Here is a 26,587-nt window from a genome sequence, read left to right as displayed (position 1 = left end):
CCTACTATCCGAATATGTTGGTTGTACTTATTGGAGTGTACTTTCCAAAATTACTGGTCATGCATTTACATATTACCCTAAAAATGTTAATACAAAATGAAAATACAATTATTGTATTTTGGTGGTACTCACAAAATCCTTTGCAGTTTTACAGTCTTCTTGTGATAGTCCTGCAGTGTGATATGAAAAACTTCATCTAAAATTACTTTAAACGGCATTGTCCATGCAGTTTTCATATTAACCGAAATACTTTTTTATGTTTATTAATTTGTCATACCACAGGACCATTTAAATAAACATAAAGGCTAAAGGTTGTTTGGATATGAAGGTGATCTGTTAAATAATCAGAAATTATAGTTATGGTGATTTATATATATATAAAATCTTTGTGGAAAAAAATTTGTCCATTTCATTTAGTAATAACCTGCATGCAAGTGTATTACTGTTTTAGTCAAGTGAATTGTAATGTGACTACTGCTTATAAAACCGCTGATGGAAAACCTTTAGAAAATCCTTTCTAGTTTCTAAATTAGAAACATATTCATATGAAGTCATTTTCAAATGTCAAAACAAGCACCCCCCCTCCCCCCTTTCTGCACGCTGTGTAATTTCTGTGATGTAATGAACATGGTACTGAAAACATCTCCATTGTCAGTTTCATGCATATAAAAAGTTCTTTGTGTTGGTAAATAGGGGTGTAATGATACACTCATGTCACGATTCAATACAAATTGCGATATTTTTTTGCTTTAAGTTTTGTTGTTGTTGTTGTTGTTGTTGTTGTTGTTATTATTATTATTATTATTATTATTATTATTATTATTTACTTTATTAAAATAATATTATTATTTTATTATAACATAATCCTCCATTGCATTTTTTCATTATATTTAACATTATAGTAGTTTAATGTAGTAATGTCACTGATACTCTGTAAACTTTCATTTGTTCCTTTTTCCCTTTTTATCAATTTCCTTGTTGAGCACCCAATTTGAGCAACATATTTCTTTGCTGTAGATGTGCGAGCTTTGAATCTGATTTTCCACACGCAGTACTCTCAATGCAGGCATTCATTGGATCTCTTACACAGACTCTCCTGGTGCTCGCTATGTCCCACCTCTCCCGTTATTAAAGGGATGGTTCGGAGTAAAATCAACCTAGAGTCGTTTGCACCATGACCTCGAGCCAAACACCCCCTCAGAAGCTTTTTTTCCCTTGGTCGAACATTATTAAATTTAGAGCTTATTTTGAGATATCAGCCGAATGACTCAGTGCAGGCGCTAATGGATCCTATGATGTATCTCGTAAATTACCCCTCTAATAATGCCCAGAATGGTACCAAACTTCTACAGTAGAACAAATAGGTTCTGTACTCATAAAACGAGGCATTGGAAAGTTTGTAAGTACATCAGTAGTTAATTTAAATAACACTTGGCTGATGGTTTATGCTACCGCTAACCCGGACGTCGAGGTCACTTCCGTGATTTGGGAAAAGCACGTAAAAGTCCTGGCAGAAAGCGATGCGTAAGGATGTAGTGTAACGACGCCCAGTTCCAGGAATGCACTAATATTTTGTTGGTAGTACCAGTTTGCAATCAATCAGTTTTAATCGCAAGAATGCGTGTCAAAATGAATAAAAAATAAAAAAAATTGGGTGAATTCTATAGTCTTGGATAAAACAACTCTATATCGCGATCACATCGTTTACATCAATACATATCGTCACGTTTTTATATTGCGATATCTAAATATAACGATGTATCGTCACACCCCTATTGGTAAACTGTGTGTGAGATATTCACAGGTGCAAATAACCAAGGGAAAGTATTTAGAGCTGCAAAACTCAAATGCTGCGGCGCTTACTATTACTATTTTTCTTTAATCCCAAGATTGGTTGCGGAGCAGTGGATGGTTTAACTTGCTGTGTCCTTTAGCAAAGGTTTTGATCTTGTTTTAAATAGATTCTGGATCATTTACGTCAGCCAACAATAACATAATGCAGCCAAACTTTGCTCATGTCTTCATACTCCAAAAACATTGGTGTCTATTTTATTTTGTTGTTTGTTTTGTTTAAATTAAAAAGTAAAATTATTAAATGAATCTGTCATACAATGTGACATTTATTGCCTTTTATCAGAATCTTGGCCACATTTTGAAAAAAAATTTTTTTTTTAGAATATAAATGAGATTACATATAGTACCTATCAGTCAAAGATCCAGCTGTGTTTCAAATAAGAACAACTGCAATTTGGTTGTACATAGTTTTAATGTCAGATTTGATGAACAGAACCATAGTTATGAGTGAAATGGTGAGCCAATCCTGTTTTCTCATAAACTGACAGTCTGTTAACTGACTGTCTGGTTTCACAAAAACGGCAAGCTGTAATCTGATTGGGTGCTTTACATGTCAGTCAGTCAGCCTCTTACTGTTTAAATGTGTAAAAAAAAAAAGTAGACGCTCAATGCCAATAACCAAACATCTTTCTCAGTCAATCTGTTGATGAAAAATAATTATTGTTGCTTAAGTTATGATTCTAAGAAACTGACGTTGCACCACACAGTTTGCATATGATTCATGTTTCCACTTTAACCCAATAAGGTTGGTGTGGTGAGGACTGGAAGCACTTGTGATGTCATCTGTGATCTCACCAAAACACCACGCTCATTTCCCCTATTCGCCTTCACTGCTTTTCCCACAGAATCTCAAGCCCTTTGGTCGTAATTTCCATTCCCTCGAGGGTTAGAAACGGGAAGCTTGTGTTTCTAGAGGCACTGAGAATCTCCAGGTCCAGTTTTTCTGATCGTTACTGAAGCGATACATCAAGACTAGGCCTAATGGCTGTCAAAGATCTCATGGATCACAGACGAGCAGTCTATTGATTGATACTGCTTACAAGAAGACCGATGGAGAATTAAAGCATCAGAGCCTTAACACAAATGCAAAGCTCTTTTTGTCAGATGCGCCATGCGCTTTATAGTTTGAGCAGTTGTGGTTGCTTTGAACGTAGGGTTAATTCTAGCCTTCTGACCTGTACTTTGTAAGGTGTGTGGCTTTTCAATGGCCTGTGACTGCTTCATGTGCTTCTGAGATTTTTGTTTCATAACCACATGGCTTGCCCTAATCCAATCAGTATAGGAGGAAGTACTCTCGTCCACTGCTTTAGCAACAAGCTTATAATATGCAGGTTTGCCTTGGGAGCATTTAGAACTTCGTCAGTGCAAAGTTTGTACCTTCACTTCAAAACAGACGATTGAAGCTCTCACTCCAATATGCTGTCAAAATAAAGGCAAATAAAACCAATCCAGCCTATTCTACAGTCTTCAACCCACAATTTTCTCGCTTGTTTGAGAGCAAACCTAAAAGCATCAGATCCTTCGGTATTCGTATTAAACCACATTTGGAGAACTTAAATACAAATTTGAACATTTTAAATCAAATACAATTCAATTCTATATCTCCCTGCAAATTAAAGAAGCCTAATATCGATTTGGATTAGGCTCATCAGAAGAAAGGAGTGACTCATGTATATAGACAGCAACATTTGGACATAAGAAACCAATTCCCTTTTCACGTACCTATATTCACAGATGGTTCGAAGGTGGTAAATGGTGTAACGGCAGCAATGGTGACTGGACATCAACACTATGGAATCCGTATTCCAAAAAAGTGCTCAATTTTCTCTGCTGAAGCACGTGCTTTACTTTTAGCTTTGGAACATATTGAAAAATACACAACAAAAGGATTCTATCATTTTTACAGACTCGAAATCTTGCCTTCAAGCAATGGACTCTTTAAAAATTGATCATCCTTTAGTGGACTGCACCTTAACCAAAGTGGATTATCTACTAAATCAGTTCTTCAGTATTATCTTTTGCTGGGTTCCAGGCCATGTTGGACTTTCAGGAAATGAACGAGCTGATGCAGCTGCTAAGGAAGCTCTTAATCAGGAAGTTGATGAATGTCAGATTCCTCCCTCAGATATCAGACCGATTATTAATCGATTCATATTAAGTCAAGTATATTTGTATAGCGCTTTTCACAATAAAGATTGTATCAAAGCAGCTTCACAGTATTAAATTAAAATAATACAACAAGGTTTGTTTCTAGTGGAATTTATTGATTGATAAAATCAGATTAAATATCCCCAGAATATCCCCAACTGAGCAAGCCAAAGGCAACAGTGGCAAGGAACCGAAAAACTCCATCAAATGACCTAATGGTGTCCTAAAACTCCATCAGGTGACCCAATGGAGAAAAAAAAACCTTGGGAGAACCCAGGCTCAGTCGGGGGCCAGTTCTCCTCTGGCGTTTATTAACTAGAGGCCGGATTGTAATTTGAACTGTAAGATTAAAAATATTATATGAATGCCTGGCTGAAGAGATGCGACTTTAATCTAGTTTTAAACTGGGAGAGCGAGTCTGAGCAACGAACACTATCAGGAAGGCTATTCCAGAGTTTTGGAGCTAAATGTGAAAATGCTCTCCCTCCTTTGGTGGTTCTGGATATCCTAGGTATGACCAAAAGCCTTGAATTTAGTGATCTTAAAGAGCGCGATGGATTATAGGGCGATAGAAGATCCGTTAAATAGACTGGAGCTAAGCCGTTTAGGGCTTTATAAGTCAGTAGCAATACCTTGTAATTAATACGGAACTTTATAGGTAACCAATGTAGTGATGTTAAAATCGGTGTTATATGATCATATTTTCTTGATCTAGTAAGAACTCTAGCGGCGGCATTCTGGACTAACTGTAGCTTGTTTATTGAGGATGCAGGACAACCGGCTAATAAAGCATTACAGTAATCTAGTCTCGAGGTCATGAATGCATGAACTAACTTTTCTGCATCAGAAACTGATAGCATATTACGTAGCTTAGCAATGTTTCTAAGGTGGAAAAAGGCTGTTTTTGTAACATACGAAATATGATTTTTGAAAGACAGGTTGCAATCGAGTATAACACCCAGGTCTTTTACTGTAGAGGATAAAGTAACAGGACATCCTACGATGTTAAAGTTGTATTGCGAGAGGTTTTGCGGGTGGTTTTTTGAACCGATAAGTAATACCTCTGTTTTGTCTGGATTTAATAAAAGAAAATTACGCGTCATCCAATCTTTTATATCGTTAACACACTCTGTCAATTTGGATAATTTAGCGTTTTCATCTGGCCGTGACAAAATATATATTTGAGTGTCATCAGCATAACAATGGAAACTAATTCCATGTTTCCTTATAATATTTCCAAGTGGCATCATATATACTGAGAATAATAGAGGGCCTAACACAGATCCCTGCGGCACTCCATAGTTTACAGGAGTTATGATCGATTTTTCTCCATTTAAATAGACAAAATGGTAGCGGTCAGATAAGTATGATCTGAACCAGCTTAATGCTTGTCCTTGAACACCAGTATAATTTTGTAGTCGATCTAAGAGTATTGTGTGATCTATAGTATCGAACGCAGCACTAAGATCACGTAAGACTAGTATTGAGATACAGCCTTGGTCAGAAGCTAAAAGTAAATCATTTGTGATTTTAACGAGCGCAGTTTCAGTGCTATGGTGCGGCCTGAAACCAGACTGAAACTTTTCATAGATATCATTTTCTTGCAAGAAAGAACACAATTGAGCAGACACCACTTTTTCTAATATTTTAGACATAAATGGAAGATTTGAAATGGGTCTATAATTTGCTAGATTATTAAGATCTAATTGTGGTTTCTTAATGAGAGGTTTTATAACTGCCAGTTTAAATGTTCTTGGAACATGACCTAAAGATAAAGATGAGTTAATAATATTGAGGAGAGGCTCTTCCACTACAGGTAACACTTCTTTCAGTAGCTTAGTTGGTATAGGATCTAATAAACATGTTGTAGTTTTAGATGAAGTGATAAGTTTAGTGGCAAGAAGAGTGGAAAATATAAGCTATATGAAACTCATCCGGAAATTACAGACAGACTTTTTATCACTCTTAAAACTAGACTTGATCAAGTGGTCTACACCAGATGTTGTATGGGTCATACAAGTTTGACCCATGCTTTTTTGCTTAAAGGTGAAGATCCAAATTTATGTATGTTTTGTAAGATTCCTTTATCTGTTAAACATATTTTATTAGATTGTCCTGGACTTAATACTTTAAATCAACTTTACTAACTTGACTTTAGTAAGATTATGCCTGAAAAGGTTTGGGATTTTTTTTTTTTAATCATATGTTAATTAAAAAAATCTTGTATAATATGACTTGCTCTTTTTGTTTGGTTTTTATTGTATTTATATGATATTTGTATTTTTGTAATTACATTTTTGCCATGAAAATAGCTTTGAATGCTGACGTGGCACTAAATAAAATAATCTGAAATAATATGCAGGCTGTTGTGACTTGCCCGGCCATGCAGATGGAAATTTGGCTGCTTTATTCTGGCCTGACAACTTCCTCATGGACCCAACCGGGTGTGGTAGCAGTGCATTGCTTGAATGATAATGGCATTGTATGTGTATTTTGTTTGTTTCAGCCACATCTCCCAATGCATCTTCAGAGTTGGAGCAAGCCAGGCCTCAGACGAGTGGAGAAGAAGAGCTACAGTTGCAACTGGCTCTTGCCATGAGTCGAGAGGCTGCCGAGCAGGTGCAGTACATCACGTTACAGGGCACTAGACTGACATTTCAGAGCAGTAGCCACTAAGTTCTACAGATGGTGGCACCAGCACCTGATTTGGTAGTGCTGGGGGGATTTTTAATCATAGTTAATTTAATCATAAAATCACTATTATTTTGCATTAATAAGTCTAGTTACTAATAATATTACATGTTTGTTTATTGGACATTTGACAGTAAAGCTTTTTTTTTTTTTTTATTAACAGCAGTAACATGCAAAAACCTTCTTAAAATATTCTACTCTTATTAAATGTACCATTAGAGCTTTGAAGTGCTGGAAAAGGGCTTGAATTTCACACTCAAAAGGTTGTACGAACCCTGAAATGAAAAATGAAAAAAACATTAAGCTATTTCTGCCACAATAACATGGTTACAGTTAGCGTTGCTACATTAAATGCATGGTGAATGTTGCTGATTTGTGGATTGAAAAGCCCTCTATAACTTGTTCGGTGGGTCTACCTAGAAGCACAGAGGTACATTTAAAGAGAGCTTTTATTGCTTTTATATGCTGCAGTGATTTCATATTTTTGTTGGCCAACCTGAAAGTTAGCATCACCCTGGGTTCCATCAATTAGTTCTTATGTATTTTTACAAGAGCACAATTATAAACAAAAGCAGTCTAGTGAGTATATGACTACCTGTTGTGTGGCATTTAATGTCCCTGACAACCTCTAGTTCTGTTTAGCCACTTTTTCACAACTGCCTTTTTCAAGGTAAAAACTTTAGAAAAATCACAATTGGGGTATTACTAATGCGTTTCATGTCATAGAATAAAACGTGAAAATATCTTGAGCTTGTTAACCACAGACCCAATTTCAGACATTTAACCAAAGACCTATTGAAAAAACCCATTGACCTCAAGAAGATAGAACCAGGAGTGTCAAAATGCTAATTTGTTTCTGAGTTTTGGCCTCCAACAATACATCATGCCTGAAGTCTGTTGAGCTGCACCTGCTTTGGACATGGTGTGAGGCCTATTCACGGAATACATTTTTTAAGTTTAAAGATTTCGAAAATAGATTTCAAAATAAATCAATGCATCCCTATGAACTCCTCCACATTTTGAGCTCGAAATAACTTATTTCAGTTTTTGATTCTGGTTATTTTCATTCCTTGATTTTAATTTGCTCCAATATTTATGAACAACACTCCATAGTTAAAACCGTATTTTCACCACCCAGACAAGCAGCATGCAATTTCAGAGAATGACTTGCTCTAATGGTCCACTATTAGCAAAGGTGAACCACACTGTGACCATAATCAAATAGTCATTTACTGCATCAAATGTGGAAAAGTATTTGTGACACAGGAGTTTGAATTGGCAGTGTCATATTTTTAAATAATGTTTAGGCCAGTATTTGTCACCATAATATTTTGTATGTGGTCTTATCAGATACATATTAACCTTACTGTGCCTCCCAGACATCTGTACCATTTACACACACTAACCAGGGCACTGTATTATTAGGCAATGGTGATAACTCTAACTCTATTTCTGGGATTTTTGCATCACATGAAAGCCGCTTTCACTATACTTGCATTTCAAATCTAAGTGTGCAGCATCAAGAAATGGGAAATATGAGCTTATACTGGCTGTCTTTCTTCCCAATTGCAAGTTACACAAATCCACCCACTTTTTTTTTTTGCAAAGTCGGGCCAGTCTAGCCAGAAGATATTGTTTAGGAAATGTACAAATTAGTGTGGAAGCCATACAACCACACAATTGTCTCACTGGTATTTAAAACCACATCTTGCACGTCTTATAAAAGTGATGAAGTGGGGCAGCTGATACTTTAGGAAATATAATTTTCCTGGAAGCTCTGATTATGCTTGGGACTCATATCAGCTGCTCAAGGAATAATGTGAAGGAATTCTGTGTGTGTTTGGACATCTGGGATAAATTTCCAAATGAAAAACGGGCATGTTGGAACTGGTGAGGAGGGGCTCGTCTCATTTCTGTGTAGCACTACTGGCACGCTTGAATCTCACTGTACTTGTTAGCTTATAGCTGTCATGTGTCGATAAAGGGTAATTCACTCTGTGAGCTTCTTCCCTGTCAGGCAAACTACAATTTAGGGGTCATTTCATAAATGGACATAATTGTATGAGACAGTCAGATGTCCCAGATTTGTGATCATTATGAGATGAAGGGAACCGTAGCGGTTTAACCGTAGATAAAATGAGGCTTCTAGTGAAATGTTGAAAGAGCATCACTCATCTCTAGCTTTTCTGCTGTGTAAACAATGTCCTTTCTCTGTTGTATTTGCCTTCTGCATTAATCATTCTGTACCGACATGCTCAATATTACAGCTCTACACTAAAATACGCAAAAATATTAGAAACGTTCACCAATAAACATGTTTGATATTTTCAGTTAACCTAACCTTTGGTCACACTAAACTACAGCAGCCTTGATTGATCACCTTATGAATATCTGATAATTTTTAAGCAGATCTCTGTTCTTGGTCTCCTTCCGCTTGGAAGATTTAATTCATCTTGAATTTGACTAACCAAATGCAAAGTTATTTACTGCCACCAAATTAGCTAAGGGACTTACAGCCTATCTTCAGTTGCTTCCCACTAACATACTTTACATTTCTCACTTCCTTCCTGTCTCCTCTGCCCTTTGAAAGCAACCCGATGAGGAAACAAAGTACCGGGTGTGTCTCTTGGTTTTCTAACACAATTGAGTTCAGTGTGTAATTGCATAATCTTAAAATTTTTACAAGCTTAAGTAACTGATTTTTGATGCTGAATCACGATGAATCACAACAACAGGGCAGCAGGTTCATGCTGAGATTCAGCAGAAGGCATGCGCTCCATAATATGTGTGCTATAACGTATTCTTTTGTGTGTCTGTGTGTGGTTGTTCAGGAGGAGAGGATGCGTCGTGGGGATGACCTACGGCTCCAGATGGCTCTGGAAGAAAGCCGTAAAGACTCCAGCGGAGGGAAAGTGGCCAAGAAGAAGAAAGAGGTAGGTGCAGGCTCTGAGTGCTTTAACTCATCAGTAGGCCTGAAAGGAATCTGTGGCCACACAAAACTCTAGTTTAAACATCCCTCACCTCCTGCATGTTCATTTATTAAGAGAGAGTAATTCTCTCATAATTTACTCAACCTCATGTTGTTCCAAACTTAAATGATTGTCTTACTTGTGTAGAAAGTACCGTAAAACAAGAATAAAGTTATTCACCATATTCACATTTTTCAGAAGCCGAAGGCCTAATTGACTTAATTAAATTGAGCAGAATTCTGCTATTTTTCCCTTCCAGTTTGGGGAGAAAAGTGCACAAATCCTGTAAAGTAGAAGAAAATACCCTTTTTTTCAGTCATCATTTGGTTTGATTTTAGGTTAGAATTTATGAATATATAAATGTACACTACAGTTCAGAAGATTGTTTTGTCTCTTATGAACATTTATTTGATCAAAAATACTTGTTACTATTTAAAATAATTTTCTATTTGAGCTTTTTTTTTAAATGTAATTTATTCCTGATGTCAAAGCTGAATTTTCAGCATCATTTCTCCAGTCTTCAGTGTCACATGATCCTTCAGAAATCATTCCAATATGATGATTTGCTGCTTAAGAAACATTTATTATTAGGCAGCAGCTATTTGTTTACTAAAATAAATATTGCAATAGATTGCAGTATTTTCTTGCAATAAGTGTAAATAGTAGTTGGATACTATTTGCACCTCAGAATATTAGTTAATTATAGAACAGTATGCAATAATGATTAAATTATATATTTATTAAATAAATGCCGCCTTATAGGGTCAGTAAATCCCACACTACACCTACCCTTAACCCTACCTGACAAACACTTTATTAGTAAATAACCGTTAGGCACTTTAATTCTACTTTTTACATATTTTCTTTATATTTATTGAAGATAAATGCCTTTCCAGTCTGAAATGTGATGGGAAAAGGTAGAGGAACGAGTTCTGCAAAAGGTTGATCGCACCGGTGAAACACAGGTGTTTTTTGTACTTTTGTCTGGCCCAACCAGACATTGGTGGGCGGAGTTAGTGTAAATAGCCTTTACCAACAAGGTGGGATATTTGCACTTGTAAATACAATAGACACTGTTATTGTTGTTATTATTATTATCAATGTTGAAAACCGTTGTGCTGCTCAATATTTTTGTTGAAACTAAATACATTTGTTTGATAAATTTAATGCATCCCTGCTGAATAAAAATACTGAATTTGTTTTAATCACTTTTTTTGCCTTCATTCATTTTTTTTGTTGTTGTTTAAAAAAAAATAAGTTCTATGGTCTGACTTTAATGGTTTACCACAAAACTACTTTTAGCGAAGTAATGCCATCAGAAAACCTTTTTTTTTTTTTTTTTTTTTTTTTTTATCTCTTCAATTAACATAATCTTCCCTTTCTTTCCTTGCGGACTTGTTTACTCAATGTGAGTATTTATCTTCCGATTTGCTACCAAGTTCACATTGACTGTAGCTGGTGTGATTGTTTTGGTCAGTAAGATGTAATTGTAGGCACTTATCTCTTTCACTGTGTGTTCAGCCTCCACAGTCTTCTCTGATGGATCTGATTGACCCGGTTCTCAAGGGCCCTGCCGATCAAGCTGCGGACCCTTGGGGAGCAGGTGCTGCAGCCGCAGCCGCAGCCGCAGCCCCCGCCTCAGACCCCTGGCAGTCCTACGGTAATTACAGACACGCGCACAAACTAGGGCTGGACAATATAAATAAGATTGTAAATATCATAGCAATGTAAATATTATAATGCACTTTTGGTTGGCCATTAGACTTGTTATACTATCCTTCCTGGTTTTAAACCAATTTGGTGCAAATATATAAATATTGAGATATGAAGAAAATATATCGCCCAGACCTAACACGAACACTATTTTTAGTTTTATCATCTTGAAGTCTGGCACATACACAACAATAGCTAGTTTCAAACACCCTTCACGTTCAAGATCACATTTGTCTGTGGCTAATAATATCACATTGACTATAAGCTTGTATCAGCTTCCTGCTGTGAATATTTTTTTATTTTTTTACACTTTCTCGCCAGAATCATTTGCATAATAGATATGATACTAAGTTAAGGCAGATTTGCATCTAATTTTGTCACATATAAAAAAAAAAAAACCCTCATTGCTCAGGATGTGAAGACCACCTGTTAACCAAAAGCTCCCTTTTCTTTTAGGGGGCCCCCCTCCCCCCCACAGGCTCTATTTCATAATGTTGTTTGTGCCTGTAGCTCTTCGTGGCAGCTCAGTAATGTAGCTAGGCCGGTAGTTGTGCATTCCAGTGTGCTCAAAACAAAAGAGACTCAGTATTCAGATCTGCACTGGTAGAGTGAGCAGAGAGTCTGTAAAGGGGTTCCTCTTCGAACAGCCCAGTTCTCTTAATCGCTTGCAAATGTTCTGAAAATTAAGCCAGACTGAAGTCATGAAGCGAATGGAGAGGCAGGTGTACGTGTCTTCTGGAGGATGAAACAGCAAAAACTGTGACTGCATATTTCATAATTGGGCCACCTTCACTCCCATTTAACTTGCATCAGCTGTCACACTAATTTATAAAATAGAATTTCTCTGGCCGTATTTGCTATTTTTGATATAATTAAACACCGCATGATATGGAAATTCACCTTATTTATTTTCTAAATGTATCTTATTGTGTTTTTTTTTTTTTTTTGTAACTTATTTAATTTTTAAATGTAATTCTTTTTAGTCAAAATGTCAGCTTGACCTTCCAGTGAAACGACAGACTTCTCTCTGGTAACTAATGCTGAACTTCTCCAATCATTAAGTCCACTTAAACCCAGTCGCCATCTTAAAATCAACTACAAGCTAGCATTTAGATTAAACTAATCAACAAGTGATGGATAAGAAGTACCTGCCCTATTTTTTTTTTTTTTCTCCATCATCCATTTCACTCAGATGTACGTCACAATATGGAAGAAAAGATCTGACGCTACTTCAGTTACATTGCGACTTGGAAGTCTCAACAGGGTTTATTTTTTTTATTTTTTTATTTTTTATTGTTAAAAGTGTTCGCCTAGGATAGCGGCAGTGATTTTTCATCGTAGTTTTTACTTAAGTTGTCAGTTACCTAACACATCTGTGTGTATCTTCCAGGTGCCACCCCTAAGCCAGCTGCTCCTGTGGATCCCTGGGGTCTTCCCAGTGCCTCTTCCTCAGTCACTCCTCTGAAGAGCAGTGACCCCTGGGGGTCGACCCCAGCTCCTGCAGCTGCTGATCCCTGGGGCCCAATTCCTGCCACCCGCCCCAAAGCTCCTACCACAGGTGAGCTCTGAAAACTCAAGTTCAAAATATATGTTACATTAGGAAATAAGGCCACTCTCTTTATTTCGAATTCATAGATCTTTTTAATGTCTTGTATTTTATAAGTTAAAGGTTTTCTTTCTTTATTTTTAATCCCAACCATCTCTCATTTCCCTCAGTCGGTGGCTTTGATCTTTTTTCCGCACCAAATGGTACTTCCGGGGAGGACCTCTCTGAGTTTGATAGTCTTCGCTCCTCAGCACTGACAGGTAAATGCTGACCACTTCTACTACTACGGTTTACTTAGGGATGCACCGAAATTTCGGTTACCAAAAGGTTTCGGTTGAAATAGCTATTATTTTAATTGGTAATGATATGGTTTCTCAAATCTAAAATCTTTAGTCTGTTGATGTTGAACTTTTTTTAAGCTTTTTTTTTTTTCTGTTGATGTGCAGCATTAACAAAACTTAACAAAATATTTGTAGCACACCTGCTAAACGCTTTGTTACTTTTAATATGAAGCAAAGTTTCAACTTTAAAATTCTGTCGATTTTATTATGAAATTCAAACAATAAATGTGGTTTTGCCACTGTTTAATACGCCGTGAAGGATCACTGTAGTGCCTCAGTTCAAGTGGCAGCACTGATCAAGTGCACATGAACCGGTCATCTCATCTCCTCTTTACTACTAGTTACAGCACAAAATAAATATGGGTGAACACCATAAGGAATGTTGAAAGATACATTATAGCTTACAGAAATGAATCCTGTCTCATGTATTCGCTCAATCAGTATTTCAATAGAGAAAGATGTCAATAAAACAACTTGTAGGCTTTTACAATGTCACTTAATTTTACATTTACTTCAAGAAAGCTATTCAATGTCCATAAACTCATTAGATGGGTAGAAAAAATTACTCTAGAGAAGAGCATTTCTGAAGTTTTGGATTCAGCCCAGAATTTTATCCCTACAGTTTACTAGTTAAAAGAAGGGTTGTCTCTTGTTAGGAATGATATGAGGATGTGATGCTTTTCGCAGGTGATGGTCGAGGAAGCTCTGCCTTGCCATCACAGACCAGCTTGTCTGTAGGCTCTGATCTGTTTGACTTACCGAGCGGCCCAACCAGAAAAACTCCAGAGTCTTTCCTGGGTCCCAACGCCGCTCTCGTCAACCTAGACTCTCTGGTCAGCAAGCCTCTCCAGCAGGCTCCAGTCTCCAACCCCTTCCTTGCTGGAGGTACCCTTCACCACTAACATGTTTTCTTAATGGTTTAAGAAAAGTCTTAAAGGAACACGCCGAATTTTTGGGACTTTAGCTTATTCACCGTATCCCCCAGAGTTAGATAAGTCCATACATACCCTTCTCATCTCCGTGCGTGCCGTTACTCTGTCTGACGCACCCACCGCTAGCCTAGCTTAGCACGAAGACTGGAGGTAAACGGCTCCAGCTAGCATACTGCTCCCAATAAGTGACAAAATAACGCCAACATTTTTCTATATACATGTTGTGATTTGTATAGTCACAGTGTGTACAAATAACAAGGTCACATGAGACACAGACATCTAACCGTATACATACTAGGAACTATATTCTCAGAAGGCGAAGCACTGCTACTTGGGCGGAGTGATTTGCTCGCAGCACCTGAGAAACCCCGTGGTGAGGAGCAGAGAGTTCATTCAGAGTTGGAGTAAATCACTCCGCAGAAGTAGCAGTGCTTCGGCTTCTGAGAATATAGTTCCTAGTATGTATACGGTTAGAAGATGGCTGTGTCTCATGTGACCTTGTTATTTGTACACGCTGTGACTATACAAATCACAACATGTAAATGGGAAAACGTTGGCGTTATTTTGTCACTTATTGGGAGCAGTATGCTATCTGGAGCCATTTACCTCCAGTCTTTGTGCTAAGCTAGGCTAGCGGTGGGTGCGTCAGACAGTTACATGAGACGAATATACATGTCAGACAGCATGGAGATGAGAAGGGTATGTATGGACTTATCTAACTCTGGGGGATATGGTGAATAAGCTAAAGTCCTTTATTGTTTTGCGAGGTCTTACATTTATATCAGTAATCGTGATACTGTATGTATATATTTCAAAATAAGAGTCCCAGTTTAAGTCTTATTTGTAGTTACAAATTTATTTTATACATTTATTTTTTTACTTTTGCGCTTTATGCATATTTTTTTTTCTGTTTATTATAGATATTTTGCTTAAACAAACATTCAGTATATAGGTTTTACTAGTTTTGCAATAATCTGTCTATCTTTAAACACATTATTATCGTATCAGCAAAATCTAATAATGCTCGACCTCTAATTCCTTTAAGTATTGATATATTGGTACATAAACCAAATTCATTACATATTGGATAAAACATGACTTGCATATTTTAAAATAGCTTTTAAACTACCTGTTTTGCTAATAAGAAGTATAAAGTCCTTGTTGAGCAGCCTGTTTAACAAAGTAAACGTTTTTGATATGCATGATTTATTTTGAGACTGTATCGATTATTATTTATTTTTTCTAAATAGACATTTTATTTGTGTAGGTCTTGAGCCTTAAATTTGGATTTTAAAAGCCCTTGTTTAGCAACGAGCTCACCTGTATCTCCCACTGGTTTAGTTTCAGCCTCAGGAGCAGCTTCGGCTCCGGCGCCTGCAACTGCAGCTCAAGTCAACCCCTTCCAGGTGAACCAGCCACAGCCGCCCACCCTCAACCAGATGAGAGTCAGTCCCATGATGGGCCTCAGTGGGCAGGCCTTCAACAGCATTGCCCAGAGGAGCAACGAGCCCTTGCCTCTCTCCTCATTGCCCCCAGCCGGCTCCGTCTCCATGGTACCCATGACCGGCATGGCTCCTCTTGGGCCTGTGGGCCAGATGATGCCAAGCATGGGGATCCCAGCATCCATGTCCATGCCCCAGCCGCTCATGAGCGGAGGGCTGCCGCCCACAGGCGCAGCAACACAAGCCGGCGGCACAACCAACCCCTTCTTATTGTGAGGAACAACATAGGCTGCCTCCCCGAAACCCACGCAAATCTCTCTCCCACCCCCGTTTCTATGGTATAGACAACATAGTTGGTTGTGTTCCCCCAAAACCGGTGTGCTATTTTGAGACTTTTGGGAGTAGCAGTGGTGTTTACAGGTTTTACACTGGCAGGCGATTCCCTTCCTCTCCTGTCAGAGATTGGTACCATACAGCAATTTGGTATTCTTTTCTAAATTTCCTCGAAAGAAACCATCAGCGATACAGAGTCTAGGAGATTTTGCTCTCCCGTTCAAAGGGGTCCTGTTTTTAACTTCTTATTGATGGCTTACTTTTTTTATCAGAGGCTTAAAACTAGGAGTACTGGTTTGTCTTAATTTTTCTAATTTCTAATCTTTCGAGCAGCGTGCTAGATAAAGCTCTAACCCTTTTAATCCAAGCAGCCTGTACGTTCTACGCAGTGCATATACACTATGTGTATTTACAGTACGCTTAAGTAGACAGTTTAGAGGACTCTCTATCAGTTTACATGGAAATGATTTTGATGTTCCAAGCAGGGATTTTGCACATGCTCTGATCTATCTTCCTTTGACTGTTTGCCCACCGTTAGTCCTTAGCGCAAGATGGGAAACCGTTCACTAAGACACGAGCAAATCTGAGGACTAGGAGAGAGAGAGAGAGAGTCTGTGAACTGCATGTGTGAATGGTTTTAAACCTGATGCATTGAAAGATGAACTTCATACTGAAGTGGAGAGTTGTTCGTTCTTCCTTTTCTTTTTTTAATGCATGACAGGGAGTTGGTTTGCATATCATAATACGGCTCAACTTTTATACCGAAGCCTGTTTTTTACTGCTTTACAATCCCAAGACGTTGTTTATTGGGTGAATGGGTTCTTTCAATTCAATTCAGTACAGCTCACTATTTGCACAGCTCCATATTTCCACAGCTAATCGATACTAATGATTTGAATTCATCCGCTTAGCTTCTCTGTGAGTATCCAACAACCTGAAATGTGATCATTTCAGTTACGTTTTTTAATTTATGTGTGCGCGTGTGGATGGAGAAAAGGGAAACGGGAGGTCATTTTGTGTTTGTTTATCTTCATCAGGTCCTAATGCATCTTACTGTTATAACCAACAGCTGTATCACTAATCACTGCTTCCGTTGGAGAAAAGTATATCAAAGCTTGTTGTTAACAAAATCCTCTGTTCTGTATGGAAAGCTAACTTCCTTATTGTGTTACGTGAATGAGCGGAGACGCTGAGACAGGTCATAGTGTGGGAGGGGTCCCGTAATAGATTGTGTGATCTATTTTCTAGGGTTGTTTTTGTTGTTGAATATGTGGTGTAAATGTATGTTAGGGGTCATGCATCTTTCTGCAGCTAGACCCCTGTGGTTCAATTGCATTGTTCTGTATTCCAATGAGTTTATTTTGGCCACCGTTTTGTCATTAAATGAGACTTAAACTAGACTACGAATCGTTTGATATCACAATTAGCGGTCGATTTAAAGCAAGAACGCCTAGACTTAGTAGGTGTGTCGTGTGGCTTGCAATGTCTACACTTTTTAATTCAACGAGTTAAGCACAAGATGAATAGTAGTTACCAAAGTGACATTGCTTGTCCTTTTTAAATGCAGAGCTGCGGCCGTTTTCTAACTGACTACGCATTTATCTATCTTCAATTGTTCCCATATTATTATCATCAATATTACTGCTTTTGTTTTCTTGATTACTAGAGTATGGACTCTACGGTTTCTCTCATCTGTGAGCTAGCGACCTCTGCTGGAAATATTGTGGTAGTACTGACCATGTGCAGCCTTGTAGCAGAGCCTAGGTGTGTTATGGTAAATAATCTGCAGGCATACTCAGGCATTTTAGGGGATGGTTGTGGCTAAGAGAGCTTTAAGATGTATGTAATGCGCTTTTGATGGACACGATGGTTTAAGCAGGCTCTAATCCTGCTAAACAAGACTCCCTGCTAGTGAACATCACTGTACTCGATTATGCAGACTAGTTTGACTTTTGAATCCATACGATATCTTGCTCATTTAGTCTCGGCCATCTTGTTTTGCTGTTGCCCTGTATCACTCGTTCTTCTGTTATGTACTCAATATGCATTTATTGTGGAGGACTAACCTTGTGAACATGCATAACATTTTATTTTTCCATGTTGTTGTGTCTGTGTATTTACCAAACTGTCTCATATTACTGGGAGCAGGCTGCTTTTTATGGATATGTGCTCAACTTGTTGGCATTATAACTGTATAATATAATTTATCATCTGTTCTATTGTAACATATTGTTGTGTACCTTATTTCTGTGTAATGGTTTTGTAGGAAGGTCACAGGAAGAGTGATTGTTTTATTGCCATCTAAACCACAGCAAGTGATAAAGGACCTGTAGCTGCAGTGGTAAAACAAATAAATTGTATCAATGACTTTTGATCCGTCTCTTCATGCTGTTAGTAAACACGCCAATATCACATCCCGTTATGGCGCCGTGTATATATATATATATATAATTTTGTGTATTTTGAACTAGTATATTTCTTATTAATGTAATAGTTTTTCAGTTTTATTTATTTTAGTACATCAAGTTAGCAAAATGAGGACTAACTGAAATTAAAAAAAGTAAACTTTGTTTATCTCAGGTAATGTTTGTTTTTCAAGTAACAAAAATGTTAAAGGTAAAGGTCCTATTATGCCCTTTTTTTTTTTTTAAGTATTGATTTTGTTTTTGGGGTGTACTTGAATGCTTTCATGCTTAGGGTTCTTGAGCTTAAATGCTTTTGTTCTTTATATTTTTTGTTTACACATTGTTTAATGTTTTCAACTAAAAGAAAACCATAAGCTTGTTGTGCACATTGCCTAATCGTAAGCTTAAAAGTTGACAAACTTTCAAACGTAAGCTTTTTGGTGACAAAAAACCCAACTAAACTTAAAAAATAAGGTCTTTCTTGTTAAACGTCATTTAAATAAACGAATATTCGATTTTTATGAGCCCGAATATTAAAATTCAATATTTCAGAAAAATGGCCGTCCCTAAGATGGGCGTGTAAATTAAGGACAAGCCGAGTTATTTCGGTCAGAAATGGTTGACTCTTATAGACAAACAAAACAAGATCAGTTTATTTAAGAAAACATACAAAGCTGATTAATCAATATAACGTGTAGTTATAAAGCAGCTACAAAACTAACTGAATAAAGCAACTAAGATCCAAAAAAGATCCTTAAGGTTATCATAGCTGTTGCGGTGTTCTTGCAGGTGAATGTTCTATTGATGTGGTGTCATAACCCAGCTTCTTCATGTCCTTAGTCACAATGTTGAACTGTAGCGTGACAAAACCTTGTGAGCGCACCCTTGTGACTGCAAATAGATAAAACTGCATCAGTTATGGCTCATAATTACACTTTTTTTTTTTTTGCAGAAGAACAATTTTTGAAGACTCACTACGATAAGAGATGGTCAGCATCTACCGCAAGGTTTCATTTTAAGTCAAAGTTTAAATGAAAGTTTACCTTCTCTTCCCTCTCCTTGAGCAACAACCTTGGGATCTGTGAACTCTGGACGCCTTCCCATCAGCCAACTGAGTACAAGATAAAACATGTTAGATACAGGGCCTATCATGCAAATCAATGTTTTCAAGTTACAATGTACTTGCTCAATTGAAACTGTCATACAAGTTGCACATTTAACTGAAACAACTTGAGTTCATATCAATTATTGAGGACAAAAGGGAAGGGCAACAAGAAATTAAATTCAGATCACAACCCTAAGCTGGTGCATAATAAATTGGGTACATTTTAAAATGTTGCCGTACGTCTGCATTTAAATGCGTGTAAAACACTGAGCAGTAAATCATTTAGAATATGTGAGAAATGAGTTATAACCTTGTTAACTTCTGCAGTCTTGACGTAGACTCCGGAACAAACATAGGAATGGTCCTGGTGTGTCTGGAACAGAGAGCATTCACATGTAATTGTACATTTCAGACACATCTCAAGCATGCTGGCTGCTTTTGTTACATTACGACACCACAATCTCAGAGTGACTCACTTTCCAGGTATAAACGGGATGTGCACGGCTCCGTAACCTCTCACAATATCATTTCCAAAGGTGTCGGGGCCATACACACTAACTACAATCTGGGGCCCTGGAGAAAAAGAAAATGTGAAAAGATGAACGGATATATATATAAAAATTACAGCTAACCTGATATTTGTGGCAATATATGTATAACCTGGGTGTATTTGTGGCAATAGCCAACAAAACATTGTATGGGTCAAAATTATCGATTTTTCTTTTATGCCAAAAATCATTAGGATATTAAGTAACAATCACAATCCATGAAGATATTTTGTAAATTTCCTACCTTAAATATATCAAACATTTATTTTTGTGAGTGAATGCAGCACAATTGCCAACAGAAATGGACAACTTTAAAGGCAATTTTCTCAATATTTAGATTTTTTTGCACCCTCAGATTCCAGATTTTCAATAGTTGTATCTTGGCCAAATATTGTCCTATCCAAACAAACCTACATCAATGGAAAGCTTACGTATTCAGCCATAGACTCAAGACCCATAAGACTGGTTTTGTGGTCCAGGGTCACATATAGTGATCACAATTAAGCTGCATTACAATATATGACACAGCAGATTTTGTGCCGATCTTCAGACTAATATTCCTCTCTATACAATGCAAGCATATTATTCTGACTCAACCAAAACAAGGCGCACTTACAGCCAAATGGGTTCGTGCTTTTGAATGTGATGTCCAATGGGAAATTCCACACCAAACTCTGAGATCCTCTACCTTTTGATGTTATTTGAGAAATGCCCTCTTCCAAGCCCTGGGAAAAGACTAAACTTACTGTTGTTGAACATGTGAGAATAATACAAAAGTTTATATATCACGTGTCGTGACGTCACTAAAGAAGAGTAGTTGCGAATAAAACTGTAAAAGAATCACTACTTTATTAAGATGGCAATTACTTAGTAATATATGACATATTAATATCATTTTTCAAGTTACATATTAAATGTTATAGCCCTGATTTCCGTTACTGTAAGACAAAAGGAAGTAAAGCAGGTTGATGTCACTCACTGATGTGGGCGCCCAGTCGTGTCCATAAACAAAACAATACTTGCAGTACAGATCATCACATTCTGGGAACTTTAGACAAAACACGACATGTAATTAATCAAATTAACACACGTTAACGACAGGCTTCTCACACAGTTTATTGCATCAAACTCGGCCTCTATAACGTTAAATCACTGCTAACTTACATCAGCTGCTTCGATTTGCCCGTTGATCATGAGAAGAAAAACAGCTGGATTGTTTGAGGTCATTTTTACACCATTAACACCCTGGAAAACATTTACATCACACCAAACGACCCTCTCTGCGTTAAAATATCAGGTTAGCTGTAACTTAATGGATTCCCGTTGTCAAGTTGTCAACAGATCTCTGGCTGCTATGGACGCGTTCAGTACGGCAGGCAATAAGGTCCAAAATTGCTAGACAAAACGCGTTTGTAAATTGCTTTTCCACTAGGTGGTTGTCGTGGACATGAAATTGGGGCCGCGTCCGAAATCGCATATTCTCTTGAGTAGATACTTATTTTGAATAAGTCATTACTTAACGACAGAAAAAAGAAAAGAAAAAAAAGCAGTTATAGTATGAATGTAGCCTAATCCAGAAGTAGCCTACTACATTCGACATTTTGTCATTCCCATGTTACGTCGCTTCACGGTCATTCACAAATCCTCTCCCGTGGCCTCATGGATAGCAAATGTCCATCATATGCACACTTCAGAATCTCGCCGGAAGTAGTAGGTCATCTGGGTACTTTTTGCATACTCTTTTATGAGTAAATTCATACTCTACTATGAATTTGGGCATAGGCTACTTCTTTTGTCAAGTTTGTGGTTTCGGATGCAGCTAGGGCCTATTTAGGAGTAATTTCTAATGCATAATGCAATTTCCGGTTTTATGGATAAAGATTTCCGGTTTCCTGCATTGAAACTAGCTCTTTCTCTCAAGAGAATAATTTATTTGCATGATAAACATGGATTTATATTTCCAGAGCAAATTTGTGTTTTCCACACAAATAATACATAGGCCTATAAAGACAAAACTTTTAAATAATTTAAATAACTGGTTTCTACATGTCCATGTAGACCATTGTATGTATGTGCAAGTGTGGTTTTTGTCCCACTGGTTCCCCTTTTCTTATGGAAATAATTTACAAACCTCATCATTTTTTTTAGCACTTGCTGGATCTGGCATGTTTGGGCATATTGGATGTTAAATGTAACTCTATGGTTTGCAAAGGATTTCTAACCACCTCATTTTTCTGGTTGTCAGATCGGTCTGTGTCTGCTAATAAATCTAGTATAAATTCCAACAGCAGCTAAAATAATAAACCAACCAACCAATGGCAAATCACTGTTTTCTCACCTGAGCAAAATGGATAACCACCTCAAGCAATAAACCCCTCTGCCCCCATGATCTAAGCAAGTAGGCTACTAAATTGCTCTCTCACCCTCTCTGTTGATTGAAAATCACTCTGCACTTTGTTTGTTCTGGATGCATTTTTCCTTGTGCAAAGCTCTCAGCTTTAGGGAAGCTGAGGTGAGGCCGCATTACACACACCGAGACCTTGACACTGGAAAAACAAAGAGAGACATCCATTAAATAAAGCAAAAATGGAAAAGTCCCAGTGAGACAACATGTTACGCAGAGAAATCCATGGATTGAATTTAGGGCTCAGTCCTTTGTTTTAGTTCTACACGCCAGTAAACTCTGATTCAAGCTTTTTTTAACCTAGATGAAGACCTGCCTGTCACTTTTTGGCCCTACAGTGTCCCAGTTTGAGCTGTCCTCGTCTGTTGCCAATTTTTCCCTCTCTGGGACCAGGTCTTTGACACACAGTCACAATTTATAGCAATAGACTTCTGTACTACTTAGAAGTCCTCTACGGGACCTGTGTCTCCCTTTTTTAGGACTGAAATAAAGAGTCATTCAGTCATTTCCGTGGGGCATGTTTTTTCTTTTTTCTTCCAATCCCAACCCATCTGGCTTTTAGGTTGAGCGTATTGTTCTTGTCCTCCATTAATAGCATAACACAAATGCTTGGTTGTGAAATTTCTCAACATTATGTGAATAGCTGTGTCCATCTGATTGTTTGTTTGACCTTTGCTTGTGTCACCCAAACATGCACCAACTGTCCACACCGTAGCAAATGTCATTGAAATGTCATGTGCCCTGGGTGGGTTTGGTTGGTGGTCTGAAAGATGATCTTGTGTTTTCTTAAAGACAAGTGATCTCCATTGTTTAGTCTTGAAAGAGCTTATAATAGCATTGGTTCATCCAGTTTATGGGTCAGTGACATGGCACTTAAAAATTTTTTTTTGTTAGAACTTATTTACTTGAAAAATAAAACTTTCTTTGAAAATTAGGATGATTCAGATTCAAGGTATTCAAGATATTAGTGCAGTCCCTGACCTGCATCTGAAAATACCAGGCTATATGAGTGTCTTTGAAATGCTCAGCTGAGACACAACCTCAATGTATGTCATGTAAAATTGTTATCGATTCATGTCCTTTCCTCCAAACTCCAATCATGGTCAGAAAGCAGAGTGCCATTTATTATGAGGTCTGATCATTAATATTGCCTCTCCATTAGCTGGAGTGCAGCTCTGTGACAGCATAATGGCCCGTGTCAGACAGATGGGGGGGTCACCGTGGATCTGCTCGTGTCAAATTACAGCAGCCCACTCTTGTGGCAGGGATCAGGGCTCTTTCATTGTGACCACGCCCTAATTTTAATTCCCCACCCAGGCTTTTAGAGGTTTTCCATTTGATAAATAATAAAAGAATGAATTTTCTTTTAGGAGCACATAAATGGTTTTGTCTCGGGCATTACCGTAACTGATGTTTACTGATTTTCTCGGATTGATCTGAAATTAGACAGGAAATATAACACAGGAAGAATTAGAACTTGTATAAAAAAAAGTTTGAGGTTTTTTAAAGTAAATGTATCGTTTTTTATTTAATTTAGTTAAATTGATCAGAAGTGACAGTAAAGACATTTATAATGTTACAAAAGATTTATATTTCAAATGCAGTTCTTTTCATCAAAGTTTTATTCATCAAAATAATCCTGTTTTCAACATTGATAATAATAAGAAATGTCTCTTGAGCAGCAAATCAGCATATTAGAATGATTTCTGAAGGATCATGTGACACTGAAGACTGGAGTAATGATGCTGAAAATTCAATGATGGAAAAAAATAACATTTATATTAAAATAAAAAACGTATTTTAAACTGTAATAATCTATCACAATATTACTATTTCTTCTGTATTTGTAGCAAGTTAATGTAGCTTTGGTGAGCATAAGTGACTTTGTGTATTTGCTTCATTCAGTAGTTCGGAAAGGTTATGACCACTTCAACAGTAAAAAAAATATATATAACGTTATATGTTTTGTGCTGTTTTTCTGCTATAGTTTTAAGTGAATGTGCCGGTTCACTAGTGTATAGTTGAATTATTGATGTGATATGATCAATGTAAGCTTAGCGTTAAGTTCTGCCAGGAAGACTCAATCAGCGCGTCATGAATTAACTCACTTCTAACCAATCACGTGTTAACACTCTCAGTATAAAAGAATGGTACTTACATTCGTCTGAGTTCACAGATACTGACGGCGCCAATTACCTCCATTCTCCCCAACCACCTCCAAGATGGTCCTTTCCCTCCATCCTCCCCACCACCACCAGGATGGTCCCTTCCTTTACCTCCAGGGGGTCGGCTGCGCCCCGGCCTACGCCAAAGACTATGCTTGCTGAGCTATTAATAAATTTACTCTTGTTATATCATTTTATCTCCCGAGTCTTTCTGGTATCAACTTCTACCAGAAAGACTCGGGAGATAAAATGATATAACAAGAGTAAATTTATTAATAGCTCAGCAAGCATAGTCTTTGGCGTAGGCCCCGTCCTTAGCAAGCAATGCGAGGGTAACGGAATCTGCAAATCCCACCTGAAGATGAAGGCAGGGGCGCAGCCGACCCCCTGGAGGTAAAGGAAGGGACCATCCTGGTGGTGGTGGGGAGGATGGAGGGAAAGGACCATCTTGGAGGTGGTTGGGGAGGATGGAGGTAATTGGCGCCGTCAGTATCTGCGAACTCAGACGAATGTAAGTACCATTCTTTTATACTGAGAGTGTTAACACGTGATTGGTTAGAAGTGAGTTAATTCATGACGCGCTGATTGAGTCTTCCTGGCAGAACTTAACGCTAAGCTTACATTTTACACGCTTTCAGACATTTTCAATCACTGCTAAACTGAATTCTGTAATTATTTTGTTTGCTTTGTAGGAACTGTCTGCAACAAGAAAAGTGGACTGATCATGAATATAACCTGTCTGCCATTTACCAATATGAAGAAAGATGTTGAGCGATTTGAAGGTAAGGGAAGTTCATTTGCTGAGGGTGAGGCCTCTGACTCTACAGATCAAATTGAACTACACATTTCTGAGTAGTCATGACCTCGTTTAACCTATGTCCGTTTAAATTATGTTCCATTCCTTATGACATTTAATTTATGTTTGGCCTACTGTGCCACTGCCCAGAAGCGCACATTACCTTAGAGTTACTTGAATAATTTATGGGCAGTAAAAAGTGATGATATATGTTCTCAGTATTGATTAGTATCTGAGCTTAACCTCAGGTCACTGATCACTGATCACTAATGACATCATAGTTGGGTGCTTTGCACTAATGTGTGAGGATTATAATGTAATTTTAATCAGAATTTTCACTAAATAAAAGCCATGTTAAAAATATGTTATTTGCAATATAATGGGCAGGCTTGCTCTCCTTATAGGGCTGCAATATAACTTTACAAAACTATTTTATTATATATTATTTCATAAAACATATTTATACATATTTATATAATAAATATTATTATTCATATTTCTAACAATAATAACATAAGCATTTATGACATAATAAATACATATATTTTATTTAATATTATTATTATTATTATCATATGCATATAGGCAGCTAAGTATAGTATATAATTTACATTATTAGTATTTATATTAAATAAATATTATGCATAGTGTACATTATTTAGTAATATACACTATAATAATAATACAATTATAATAAAATAATATGCAAATATGTAGGCTATAATATTTAACATACAGTATGTGTTTTAATAATAACCATTATTGTTGTTGTTGTTTTGTTTATTTAAATTATGATAAAAAGCAGTTGGAGGTGTATCGATAAACATTTGAAAGCCTGCTGAAGAATAAACATTTCTGCAGAAGATTTTTAACTCTAAAGAAGAAGTGTATAATAAGAAATGGTAGGCAGAATCCCATAGGCGATGAAATCTATATTTCAGGAACTGCAGAGCCTGCACCGAACATGGCCTGCCTACTTTGAAGCCTGGTTTCATAGAGGGAAAGTCGGCTTTGAGGCTGGATTTTTCTCTGCTCTCAGACAGGTCTCTACTTATTCCAGTTTTGAACACTGTGTACACTGCGCTAGCCGCTATTAAGCATTCTACAGTGAAGTGCTGGCATGAGACTCACAAACAGACCACTCTGCAGCATTTTGCCTCTGTTAGATAAGACCTCTGAGAAGAATCTGAAAAAG

The 26,587-nt window shown here is 37.3% G+C and overlaps 2 protein-coding genes across 2 annotated transcripts in view; one reads left to right on the top strand and one right to left on the bottom strand.

Moving 5' to 3' along the window:
* The window catches only part of epn2 (epsin 2), a 28,540-nt gene extending 10,199 nt beyond the window's left edge, over positions 1-18,341 (top strand). The window contains exons 3-9 of the mRNA XM_084425545.1: positions 6,509-6,621; positions 9,525-9,626; positions 11,184-11,322; positions 12,766-12,933; positions 13,092-13,181; positions 13,950-14,147; positions 15,536-18,341. Of these exons, the coding sequence (XP_084281671.1) occupies positions 6,509-6,621; positions 9,525-9,626; positions 11,184-11,322; positions 12,766-12,933; positions 13,092-13,181; positions 13,950-14,147; positions 15,536-15,912 (1,187 nt within the window). The 3' untranslated portion in view covers positions 15,913-18,341. The remainder of the gene's footprint in view (positions 1-6,508; positions 6,622-9,524; positions 9,627-11,183; positions 11,323-12,765; positions 12,934-13,091; positions 13,182-13,949; positions 14,148-15,535) is intronic.
* A 663-nt stretch (positions 18,342-19,004) lies between these two features.
* Positions 19,005-21,680, bottom strand: b9d1 (B9 protein domain 1). Its single transcript, XM_084425626.1, has 7 exons — positions 21,192-21,680; positions 21,007-21,075; positions 20,644-20,752; positions 19,956-20,052; positions 19,790-19,852; positions 19,418-19,485; positions 19,005-19,265 (listed from the first exon to the last, which is right to left on the bottom strand). The coding sequence occupies exons 1-7, from the start codon at positions 21,252-21,254 to the stop codon at positions 19,138-19,140; spliced, it is 597 nt and encodes a 198-aa protein (XP_084281752.1). The 5' UTR covers positions 21,255-21,680; the 3' UTR covers positions 19,005-19,137.
* Positions 21,681-26,587: the final 4,907 nt, after the last annotated feature.

Source organism: Rutilus rutilus (assembly GCF_951802725.1).
Source record: "Rutilus rutilus genome assembly, chromosome: 1".
NCBI lineage: Eukaryota > Metazoa > Chordata > Actinopteri > Cypriniformes > Leuciscidae > Rutilus > Rutilus rutilus.
The sequence above is the reverse complement of the archived record's forward strand: the minus strand, read 5'-3'. Positions and strand labels throughout refer to the sequence as shown.